This window comes from Schistocerca gregaria, chromosome X, assembly GCF_023897955.1.
Source record: "Schistocerca gregaria isolate iqSchGreg1 chromosome X, iqSchGreg1.2, whole genome shotgun sequence".
Classification (NCBI taxonomy): domain Eukaryota; kingdom Metazoa; phylum Arthropoda; class Insecta; order Orthoptera; family Acrididae; genus Schistocerca; species Schistocerca gregaria.
In genome coordinates this window covers 862,207,361-862,220,243 of record NC_064931.1, presented here as the reverse complement: position 1 = coordinate 862,220,243, position 12,883 = coordinate 862,207,361, and the positions used below count along the sequence as shown (strand labels likewise).

The 12,883-nt window shown below is 41.7% G+C and overlaps 1 protein-coding gene across 1 annotated transcript in view; it reads left to right on the top strand.

Annotated features, from left to right (window-relative positions):
- The window catches only part of LOC126298340 (heart- and neural crest derivatives-expressed protein 1-like), a 101,552-nt gene extending 89,341 nt beyond the window's left edge, over nucleotides 1-12,211 (top strand). Inside the window, exon 3 of the mRNA XM_049989636.1 lies at nucleotides 11,800-12,211. Coding sequence (XP_049845593.1) covers nucleotides 11,800-12,211 — 412 coding nt within the window. The remainder of the gene's footprint in view (nucleotides 1-11,799) is intronic.
- Nucleotides 12,212-12,883: the final 672 nt, after the last annotated feature.

Below are 12,883 nucleotides of genomic sequence, written 5' to 3'. Positions count from 1 at the left end.
ACTCACCTTGTGTAGCAAAGAATGGCAGTGTAAAAGAATTGAGTAGTGTTTGTGGTTGAGACGTGAAGGACACGTCCCTGAAGTATTTATAAGGTTGGAGCTGGCCATTATTTTGGTGTAGTGTGTGACAGGACACACCTACACGTATTGAGGTTATGAGTTGGAGGCGTGAATGCGACCATAGGTACCCTTATGTTAGATGAGGCAGAGCAGCTCATGGTGTCCTATAGGTTTAAGGAATTTAGCATTAGGCTCGTCCATAATTACTTAATGCATTTTAGTGCTAGGTCGAGAGAGACTACCTGTGGTTTCAGCGTCCGATCGAGTGGAAATGGATTGCCACGTGAGTAAACCGATTAGCTGCAATACACTATAGATATGAAATAAATGTGCTCTCCTATGCTTTAAACGTTAATAGAGTGAGTGTTAAATAAGTACATACACTAGCAACAAAACTGAGTAACATAATGGCAGACGTGAAACATTATTTATAGCTCAGCATAAAAACACTTCGATGAAGTAATAATTGCAGATGTGGAACTGACACAGCAGCAGAGGAGCAATAAGTGGATTTAGTAGTCAACTAAACGTAGTGTGTTTTGAACACTCAAAACTGTACTATTACCACAACTTACCCACATTTACAAAGAAGTTGAGAAGACAACTACTAATCAAATATACTAATACTATCTCTAAGAATAAGGTAATCAAAGGTGAGTCAGTTAAGTAAATAAAATACAGATTTGTCAGGAATGTACCGAGCGTTGGTTCAGTGTTCCGGCCCAGAAATAATAAATTAAAATTAAATAGGATTTATGATTGTATGCCTCGAGCATAAACTTTCTCTAGTACGTGACTAAGGGCGTTTTGAGCCATTTGTTTATCGATTTTATGACAATTAAGTAACCAAGAGAGTAAAATTGAAAAAGTTCTGTTAACTTTGTTCCAGCAACATATTGAAAGATAAAATGTGTATATATCCCCATTTTGTTGTGACCCACCCTTAGATATTAAGTTAACAGCGTCTGAGGCACTCTTTTTGTTTGTTCTACAGGACAAACCAGATAATGGCAGCCTGGTAGCTGTGTGAAAGCGTGGACTGGCTTGGACATAACTCACAGTAACCCCTTCCCTTTCCCCATGTAATTTAGAGTGAACATGAAGGACGCACACCATAGCAACTTCCCCTCCTCTACCCTTAGGAATGGAAGTGTAGAACGCCAGCCAAAGCGGCTACAACCACGTGTGTAAAAATGAAATTGTCATGATTTGTGAAATTTCCTTCAGGTTTAGAAAAGACTGCTAAGATATAATTATCTGTTTATGTATCATGAATAACTGAGTTATTTTCTTTGAATTTGTGTATGTAAAAATTTATTTAATGGATTTAAGATTTTCATAATTTTACATATTTTTATCTGTTTGTTGGTCTAAGGCAATTTGTATGCCAAAGTGTTTCATTGATTTTGCTTAAATTTTGAGTGATAATGTTGCTTATTAGGCAGTGAATATGCCAGCAATGTAAATAATGGAAGAAGGTAATAAGTTTTCTTTTAATATTTCTATATGTTTACATTTAAATTTTAATTTTTCATAGGAAGTTAAGCTATACTCTTGCTTCCCTTTTTGTAATTAACTTTTTTCTATTTACATTCATAAAACTTAAGTAGAGGGTGATGTAGGGAAGCAGCCTACTCACGTTGTATAAAATTCACAGCAGTTTTTCCATTGTGTGCCACCAGTCCGCTGTAACTAGCTCTGACGTCATAAATGTTGCGCAATACTTTAAAAATTAAGTAAATAACCTGAAACGCTTCTAGCATGCCAGGAATAATGCTATATCATTATGTGTTGAATATCAGTTCAATAACTTTAACCCCTTTCGAAATTTGGACGTTTTTCTGTAAAAATAATTGGCGCAACAGAAAAGAGCTAGAAACCTAAAAATTTATATTTAAATTCCTTTTGCATAATAATTTAGTAGAAACAGTGTTCTATGTTTTTAGTCGAAATTCATGATTTTCTGGTTTTTGTCTTACAAATTAAGGAAGCAAGATAGATTAAGTAGGCGAATAAGTAAGGCTAGGGTGTTTAAATTTAAGTAGAAGGGAGATACGCTACAATCACAAAGATGTGAAAAGCTTCAACTGAATAACTATAAAACTATAGTGATAGCGTATTTCCAAAGGGCAAGTTCAGAGCTCGTCTAATGTGTATAGTGTAATTAAATTAATTCTCTCGCCCAAAATATTGGACTTAGCCACGTCAAACTTTTATTATGATTACTACCTGCGTGCTGATTTAAATTGAGAGCTTCATTGGCCATCAGCAAAGGAAGCAATGATTTATTTGATAACTTATAGTGGTGCATTACTAGCCCAGCGGCTAGTCGGGACGGCGGAATTAATCAGGCGTCCCCTTAGCCGTCCGCACCGCGGCTTTATATATAAGAACGCTGCGCGAGGCAAGAAGGCCCCAGTTCTCTCCAGACGCTGATCAGCGCGCCACCTGTGGCGGGAGTCGCGTTGCGTCGGTATCATTGCTATAAACAGAGTCGGATGCCGTAATAAGTTACTCGGGATACGCGTAACCATGAAATCGTTTTCGAGTGAAGTGTTAATTCTGGGATGACTTTAAGGGTCTATCGTCAGTTTGCGTATGTCGTATTTTCACGTGCCGCCGCGGGACAGAAATTCTACCATTATTTAGCGTGGCGTTTGATGAACATTATCATCAAATTATGGAAAGCATTCACTTAAACATTTAATTTGAACAGTTATAGTTGCATCAGCGCATTAGACTCTGAACTGCTCTGGTAGTTAGATTGTGTGGATTCTTTTTGAACTGTGACTTTCAGAATATAGTGAACATTTTAGAAAGAATCGTTTTTGATTATGAATCCCAGACAATCTCCTAATTCCTCAGAGCTATACGCTGTAACTATAAGTGTATTTCTCAGTTGAAGTGGGCACTAGGAATTCTAATTACAGGCTTCACGTTTTGCTAATCACTTTCTGGTTGCCAATATTGTAGTTACAGAGCCAGTGTTGAGAACGGCAAACAACAGCATTAAATAAATCATACGAACATTCATTAACAATTAACAGTTCCACCCGCCGCCCCACATATGTTGCTACTCGGTCGGGAAATGCATCTTTTCTACATGACATTCCACATTCAATCACAATAATTTCCACCCGCCGCCCCACAAGACCGTCACTCCTGTAGGATTGGAAGCAGTCAGTTTGGGATCCCGCCGCTGCCCCGCGCGTCTTCAGACACTCTTCGCCCTGCATTCTCTTTGTCTTCAGGGATGAGTCTCAACTCTAACTCAGACCCCATGACCAGCGAAGACATTTCTGGAGACACCCCGGGATACCAACGTGACTGGCACCGCCATACGGCCTGACAAGCAGGAGTGATGGTCTGGGGTGCCATTTATTTTCTTGGGCCGTCACCCTTACAGCACAGCGGTACATCGACGATTTTATGTCCCGTTTTGTTACCCTTCATGGTAAGCCGTTTTACTCTCATATTTCAGCAAGATAATGCACTCCCACATACGGCAAGATTTCTACTGCCTGTGTTCCTGCTTGCCAAACCCTACCTTGGGCGGAAAGGTCACCGAATCTCTCCCCAATTGAGAAAGTTTGGAGCATTATGAGCAGGGCTCTCCGACCAGCCGTAATTTTCATCATCTAACGCGCCAATTGGACATAATGCTGCACGATATCCCTCAGGAGGACATCCAACAACTGTATCAATCGATGGTAAGCCGAGTAACTGCTTGCATAAAGGCCAGATGCGGACCAACGCGTTATTGACTTGTTCACTTTGTGAAGGTCTTCTTTCTCTTGAAGAAATCATCACTTTTTTTCGAAACTGTAGTTGTGTACATCACATCAATTGATTTCCGTTCTTTTTTCTTATCTTAGAGTTTTCGTGAATAAACTTTCCAGTTCCTTTACTTCGAATAAAATTAGTACTTTTTAAGACTATGATTACATTAGCGGTAAAATTAATCCCGTTAGAGAGAAACCAACAAGAAGAAACTGTTAATAACGTTTTTTCAAATGATTGCAAAACCTTTCACCGTAACTGGACTCTACTGTTTTCTTTTTATTTAAAAAAAAAGAACTTCGTATTGTTTAGTTATGTTAAACCACTAGTATACCATAAGAAACTGGTGTAGCACATGAGCAGGAATCAGTAAATAGGACAGGACGTCACAACCGTTTGGGTGTAGATATCGATGAAAATTTGCATTGGAAGAATCGTATTACTGCGCTGCTCAAACATCTAAGTTAAGCAGTCGTTGCTCTTCATGTAATTGCTATTTTTAGAAACAAACAAGTAAACGTTTTAACATATTGTGCATACTTCCACTCACTGTCTTCTGATATTATCTGGGGCGACTCACCATTTAGCTCCAAAGTACAGATAGCACAAAAGTGAGACGAGCAGCAGGAGTAACATTTGATGTTACCGACAGTCATCTTGTAAACGCCTCTTCAAGTAGTTGGACATTTCAACCGTCCCTTCAAAATATGTATATTGGCTAATAAAATTCGTCATAAATAATCAGTCACAATTTAGAAGAATAATAATTAATGTCCACAGCTACAACCCTGGAAGAAAATATGACCTGCATTACTCATTGCTAAAGTTGTCAGTTTCTCAGAAAGGGATTCAGTCTGCAGCCGTAACAACCTTTATTCATTTTCTCAATGACATAAAATTGTTGACAAGCAGCAAAAAAAAAAAAAAATAAATGTCGCTTGATTCATTTCTTCTGAACAAACCCTATTTCAAATATTTATTAAAAAGTGGTGACATGTTTAGCTGAAAAACAGGTTGAACTAAGGAGTCGTTCTCAAATTTAAGCCTGTCAGTAGGTATGACTATGCTTGCCCTTACTAAACTTACCCCAGTATACTATTTAGTAGCCTGTATTGCGTATACCATCACATTTCAAGAAGAATGTAGTAATGCCAATTCCAAAGAACACAGTTGCTGACAGTTGTGAAAATTACCTAACTATCAGTTTAATAAGCCATGGTTACAAAACTCTAACACGAATTTTGCACAGAAGAGTGTAAAAACTGATAGAAGCTGACCTCGGAGAAGATCAGTTTGAATTAAGGAGAAATGTAAGAACACGTGATGCAATACTGATCCCACCACTTATCTTAGAAGACAGATTAAGGAAAGGCAAACCGACATTTATAGCACTTGTAGACTTGGAGAAAGCTTTTGACAATGTTGACTAGAATGCTCCCTTTGATATTCTGAAGGTAGCGGGGGAGAAATACAGGGAGCGAAATGCTATTTACAACTTGCGCGGAATGCAGGCTGCAGTTATAAGAGTCGAGGGGCATTATAGGGAATCCGTAGTTGCGAAGGAAGTGAAGTAGGGTTGTAGCCCATCCCTGATATGATTCAACACGTACATTGATCAAGCAGTAAAGGAAACCAAAGAGAAATCTGGAGTAGGAACTAATGTTCAGGGAGCAGAAATAAAAACTTGAAGTTTGCCAATGACGTAATTCTATCAAAGGCAGCAAAGGACTTGGAAGAGTGTCTTGAAAGAAGGATATGAGATGAGCACTAACAAATGAACAACAAGTATAATAGAATCCAGCCGCATTAAATCAGGTGATGCCGAGGAAATTAGATTAGGAAACGACACTTAAAGTAGTAGATGAGTTTTACTATTTGGGCAGCAAAATAACTGATGATGACCGAAGTAGAGAGCATATAAAAAGACTGGCAATGGTAAGAAAAGCGTTTCTGAAGAAGAGAAATTTATTAACATCGACTATAGATTTAAGTGTTAGGTCTTTTCTGAAGGTATTTGTCGGGAGTGTAGCCATTTATGGAAGTGAAAGAGGGGCGATAAACAGTTTAGACAAAAAGAGAATAGAAGCTTTCGAAATGTGGTGCTACAGAAGAATGCTGGAGATTAGACGGGTAGATCACGTAACTATTAAGGAAGTACTGAACAGAATTGGGGAGACAAGAAATTTGTGGCACAGCTTGACCAAAGAAGGGATCGGTTGATAGCACACATTCTGCGATGTCAAAGGATCACCAGTTTAGTAATGGAGGACAGTATGGGAGCTAAACATCGTAAAGGGAGGCCAAGAGATGAACACAGTAAGCACATTCAGAAATATGTAGGTTGCAGTAGTTATTTGCAAATGACGAGGCTCGCACAGAACAGAGTAGCATGGAGAGATGCATCAAACCAAACTTCGGATCGAAGACAACAACAACAACAACAATCGCTTATACCTAGTCTGTAAACTGACTCATTCCATATCATTTCGATAAAAATCGTGCAAATGATCTAAGGAACATGTAATTAACAGAAAAGCATCAATCGCTACGCTGATGGTGTTCAGCGACACGTTCAATTAAAGCTACTGAAGCTGTTACAGAATGTCAGTCAGCTTGAAAATTTGGGGCGGAAATGGAGAGTAAAATCAACACTCAGCGAAAACCGTCTTATAACATGTCTGGTCCATCGTAAAACTCCAAATAGGTTAGAACATCACAAATAAACTCTAGAGGCGAGATATAAAAATCATTAAAATTAGCCCAATAAATAGGAATATTCATCTTGAGCTTGAAGCTCTTCTGTCCGTGTTGGGTTACAGATTGATTTGTTTTCGGAGAGGGTCCACCTTGAGCAAAACACAATTTTTTCTTTTTCTTTTTACTGCCCAAACATGTTTCGCTGAAGTTTCAACAACATTGGTAGGTCTTTATCTTCTATAAAACAGGAAAAATGCTTTTTAATACTGGTACAAATATATGTTTAAGTTTTTAAGACAATATTTACATATTTGAAAAAAGACATAATTTTTATATATAGTGATGAGGTATATATAAAAAGTTATGTCTGTTTTTCAAATATGTAAATTTATATTTGTACCAGTAGTAAAAAGATTGTGTGTCTCCATGTGTCTGTGCGTGTGTGCGTGTGCACGTGTGTGCGCAATATGTTTCACTTACTTAGTCTGGTTTCCCTATTATCTGAAGAAAAACTGAAACACACACACACACACACACACAAATCTTCCACATTGTATAAGTTAATGGTAGGCATAACCATAACATGTCCAGTCGTAAATTTTCAAAATAAATAATTGTTCTAAATTAAGTTATATATGGTTTGCAGATCACAAACCGTGAAACAAAACAACTGTATTAAATTACATAAAATGCAGGAAATCCACAGCATGTGATGACCAGATATATAAACAAATTTTTGTCTGATTTTCAAATATGTTAATACTGTCTTTAAAAACTAAAATTTATATTTGTACCGGTACTGAAAAGCATTTTCCTGTTTTATAGAAGATAACAAAAAGCCCACTGATGATGCTGAAACTACAGCGGAGCACGTCTAGAGAATAAAAATAAAAATAAAAAATTGTGTTCTGCTCAAGGCGGACCATCCCTAAAACAGATCAGCTAGGAATATTATTCTACTAAGCACTATGAGAACCTTTACGTGGGCTCCCAAATCCAATAGTCTGCAAAACGATATTCCAATGTAGGTTCCATTTGGTTCATATAAACACTCCGGTATCGATTTTTGTAAATGTGGCTGCCAGATTTCAGCTCGTACAATCGGTTTATGCTTTATGTCAATAGATACTCTGCTTCTTTTGAGCCATGACTGAGTTATTAACTGGATACCTGATTTGTAAAATGTTTGTTAACGTTGGTGAGATGATTTTGTGTGGAGTGAAAGAAAACAAGATGTACTGTACTGACCAGGAAGTTATTCGATTGGAGAAAAGCAAGTTCCATCTTTATTAGATCGGAAGAAATACATAGGGTAACGTTGCTGTCGATGGGCTGTCTCGATTTCGCTGTGGGTATTGACAGAAAGTGCCTTCTAAATGTCATTAAGTGTAACCCGTTTTGCAAAAGTTTTTCACAATTTCATAAACAGTGAATAATTATGTCTTCTGTGGCTAAAATAGTGAAATGCAAAAATATTCAAACTACATTGGGAATAAAATATTTGTTACAACACCCGAGGATTTTATTACACATTTTCTTTAGGTGGCCCATCGATAGTAACCTTCCCCTAAATACAGATATATTCACTAAATTAGAATAATCGAATCACTTGGCAAGAACTTCATACCTGCGTAAATTGCTATACCCACTGTAGCTTTTAGTTGTCAAGACTCTCCTACAAGCATGATCTGATGAAACAAACAAACGTTCATTCGGTGCGCAGGAATGGGGGATATATCTTCACTCCGTCGGAAGTTTTCTAGCCATTCAGAGCCTCCAAAATGTTTGAGTGCAGTAATCACTCTGCACTTTTTCCTGCTTTGCGCGTGATGTAGGTAGGTGTAACAAAATGACTTCGCTCTCACTATTTGGCGTGGACAGGATTTTCAAGGACCTCTCCTTGAACGACCTCTTCTTCCTCCTCCACATCTTCCTAAAGGGTTCAGACATTCGTGAGGAAATTGTACTCTCTCTGTATTAAAAAATCCCGAAGGGCTTGATAATCTCACTTCATCGTGTTCATGAAATCTGAATAACTGTTTTGGGGAGACAATTCTTATACAAAATTCATGTTCTTAAAACGGATTCAGAGGCAACTTGTAACCACGACTGCGCAAAATTGGTGTCCGACTTTCCATTTTTGACTTCCATGAGGTGTGTCACGTTGAAATGTAGTTAGCAGCAATTAAAATACTATGATGTCGAATTATATTAGTAAAACGTTAAATGTTTCTTGTATTGTATTGTATGGAACTGGGGACCTACAAACGACGGAGAGGCTTCGTCCCCGCCCTAGCCCGCAGTGGTACACAACCCCACAACAGGCCACAGCAGTCCACTCACCCCACCGCCATCCCACACCGAACCCAGGATTATTGTGCGGTTCGGCCCCTCGTGCCGGGGACTGGCACGCCTTCCCGCCCGGAAAGCAGTGCGTTAGACAGTACGGCTACCTGAGCGGGCTTAAATCTTCCTTACTTAAACAGAACACAAACTTTTCGCCTTTCATGTCGTTCACCTTGTCAAATAAGGAACAAAAGCCTTCGTAAATATAAGGGGTAGTCAAATGAAAACGAGACAGATGAAAAAAAATGAACTCTTTATTATTTCAGAAGTAATCACCGTAACTGTTAATACACTCCTGGAAATGGAAAAAAGAACACATTGACACCGGTGTGTCAGACCCACCATACTTGCTCCGGACACTGCGAGAGGGCTGTACAAGCAATGATCACACGCACGGCACAGCGGACACACCAGGAGCCGCGGTGTTGGCCGTCGAATGGCGCTAGCTGCGCAGCATTTCTGCACCGCCGCCGTCAGTGTTAGCCAGTTTGCCGTGGCGTACGGAGCTCCATCGCAGTCTTTAACACTGGTAGCATGCCGCGACAGCGTGGACGTGAACCGTATGTGCAGCTGACGGACTTTGAGCGAGGGCGTATAGTGGGCGTGCGGGAGGCCGGGTGGACGTACCGCCGAATTTCTCAACACGTGGGGCGTGAGGTCTCCACAGTACATCGATGTTGTCGCCAGTGGTCGGCGGAAGGTGCACGTGCCCGTCGACCTGGGACCGGACCGCAGCGACACACGGATGCACGCCAAGACCGTAGGATCCTACGCAGTGCCGTAGGGGACCGCACCGCCACTTACCAGCAAATTAGGGACACTGTTGCTCCTGGGGTATCGGCGAGGACCATTCGCAACCGTCTCCATGAAGCTGGGCTACGGTCCCGCACACCGTTAGGCCGTCTTCCGCTCACGCCCCAACATCGTGCAGCCCGCCTCCAGTGGTGTCGCGACAGACGTGAATGGAGGGACGAATGGAGACGTGTCGTCTTCAGCGATGAGAGTCGCTTCTGCCTTGGTGCCAATGATGGTCGTATGCGTGTTTGGCGCAGTGCAGGTGAGCGCCACAATCAGGACTGCATACGACCGAGGCACACAGGGCCAACACCCGGCATCATGGTGTGGGGAGCGATCTCCTACACTGGCCGTACACCTCTGGTGATCGTCGAGGGGACACTGAATAGTGCACGGTACACCCAAACCGTCATCGAACCCATCGTTCTACCATTCCTAGACCGGCAAGGGAACTTGCTGTTCCAACAGGACAATGCACGTCCGCATGTATCCCGTGCCACCCAACGTGCTCTAGAAGGTGGAAGTCAACTACCCTGGCTAGCAAGATCTCCGGATCTGTCCCCCATTGAGCATGTTTGGGACTGGATGAAGCGTCGTCTCACGCGGTCTGCACGTCCAGCACAAACGCTGGTCGAACTGAGGCGCCAGGTGGAAATGGCATGGCAAGCCGTTCCACAGGACTACATCCAGCATCTCTACGATCGTCTCCATGGGAGAATAGCAGCCTGCATTGCTGCGAAAGGTGGATATACACTGTACTAGTGCCGACATTGTGCATGCTCTGTTGCCTGTGTCTATGTGCCTGTGGTTCTGTCAGTGTGATCATGTGATGTATCTGACCCCAGGAATGTGTCAATTAAGTTTCCCCTTCCTGGGACAATGAATTCACGGTGTTCTTATTTCAATTTCCAGGAGTGTACATTTACCCCACTCTGAGACAAGACGGTCAACACTTCCAGTGGAAAAATGTTTTCTGTTGCCTACGGAACACAAACCTACGGCCACGAACGTCTTTTCCAGGCTCAAAGAAAAAAAGAAATTGTGTGAGGAGAGATCGGGACTGTGTGGGGGACGTGTAAGGGCCTCCCACCGAAACCTCTGCAGCGTACTCGAAACAACCTCGGTAACATGTGAGCCAACAATATGGGGATTGTGAGTCCACCTTGACGCAAAACACTTTTTATTTGTTTACTTATTTATTCCCCAAACTAGTTTCAGCGACAATAACGCCATCATCAGTGGGTTCTTTAAATCCTATTTATTGTATGTACATTGATCTATAAATCAAAAGAAATTTACAAGTTCATTTGTGAAACGACTGCCCCTCACGATCTCCAATTTATTACCACTAATTTCAACAGTTATCGTGTTTTTTATGCTAAACGTCATCTAAGCAGACGCCATTACATCATCGTCATCCACTGCAGCCATTCTACAAGAAATTATGATGAGAAACCAGAAATAGCCTACATTGCATCCTAAATGAAAGGAAATTGATAAGTTCATGCGTGAAATGGTGTTCCTTGAAAAACTCGAATTTAATCTATTGGCAGATCTCGAATTTGTGTCTAATGCAACTTTTTATACCAAAATATCAGTTAAGCAAATGCCATGTCTTTTTATTTTCAGTGCGTATTTCGATTATGCATTGTTAATTATATTCAGTAGTTTCCAATAAAACTCATTTTACAAAACTGTTGAGGCTTACAAGGATGCCACTTGTTGACACTTAGCCTGTTGGGTTTTGTCTCGGTATCTTCGGCCGATGCTTGTTTCACTATTTTTCTGGCGTTTCGCTAGGACTATTTAAGGTTCTCCCTCCATTGCCGGTGGGGGACTAGACTTCCCATGTCACACAAATTCGCTCACCAAGAAAGCTCGTTTCATCGTGTCGTCTACCGCCAGCAATGAAGGATGAACCAGTTACAGTGCCAGCTACTCGTGCACGTGAAACGTCATAAAAATCGTTAAACTGATATCAGATGAACATCCTGAGACAAAAGCCAGCAGCCAGTATGTCAAAAGTAATTAAACTGAAAATTCCACTCAGTCGTGTAATTACTTAATTGAGAAACTATAATTGTGCAAATAACACCTGCAGCCTCCTCGTGTTATGTGCAGATTCGGGTCCCACTCGGCCGTGTCGGGTGCAGCAGCTAGCACGGTTAGCCACAAGAAACCTCGCCGGCGGGTGGCCACCATGGCGCAACGCAGAGCCGCCAACATCCGAGAGCGTCGTCGCATGTTCAACCTGAACGAGGCGTTCGACAAGCTGCGGCGCAAGGTGCCGACATTCGCGTACGAGAAACGCCTGTCACGCATCGAGACGCTGCGGCTGGCCATCACGTACATCTCGTTCATGAGCGAGCTACTGACAGGCGGCGTGGGTGGCGGGGCAGGCGCAGCCGCCGCCAAAGTCTGCGCGCCAGCGGACTGCGCGCGCGGGGCTTCGCCGCTCTACTCGGCGGGGACTCCCCGCGACTACCTGCCGTACTCGCTGGTGCGCCAGGTGAAGCACGTGGCCGCCAACTAACGCCGTATCACCCGCTCAGCAGCCGGGCGCGCCAATCTGAGTGGGCTCGACTCATCCACCGGAATACAGAACCCTGCTATCGAGTGAATCTCTGGACTCTTCGGGTATGATGAGAGGAACTTGGACACCGGATTTTTTTTCCCTAACTCACGTTTACCATAATCACTGTTTCACCCAGAGCAATTATCCTTGAAATGACTAACGCACGTACACCAGTACCAAGGATTAAAAAAATGTTCAGATGTGTGTGAATTCCCAATGGACCAAACTGCTAAGGTCATCGGTCCCTAGACATACACACTACTTAAACTACCTTATGCTAAGAACAACACATATACTGAGGGAGGACTCAAACCTCCGGCAGGAGGGGCCGCGCAATCCGTGACATAGTGCCTTTAATCGCGCGACGACCCAGTGTTGCACCAAGGATACCTGAAGGCAATAGAAGACTATATCATTTAATTTTTTTACTTATTCATTTATTTATCCTGGCATGATTACGACCATTAGACATCCCTTACATCTAACCACACTCTTCATACTCTACATTATATTCATTGTGATGCACATGTTATAGTCTCCCATATAATATGGAGCCTACCAATAGGAAAGAGTTAGAATATAAACAGCTTAAACAGTAATAGCTAGAGCAGAAAACAGGATTTACATTCA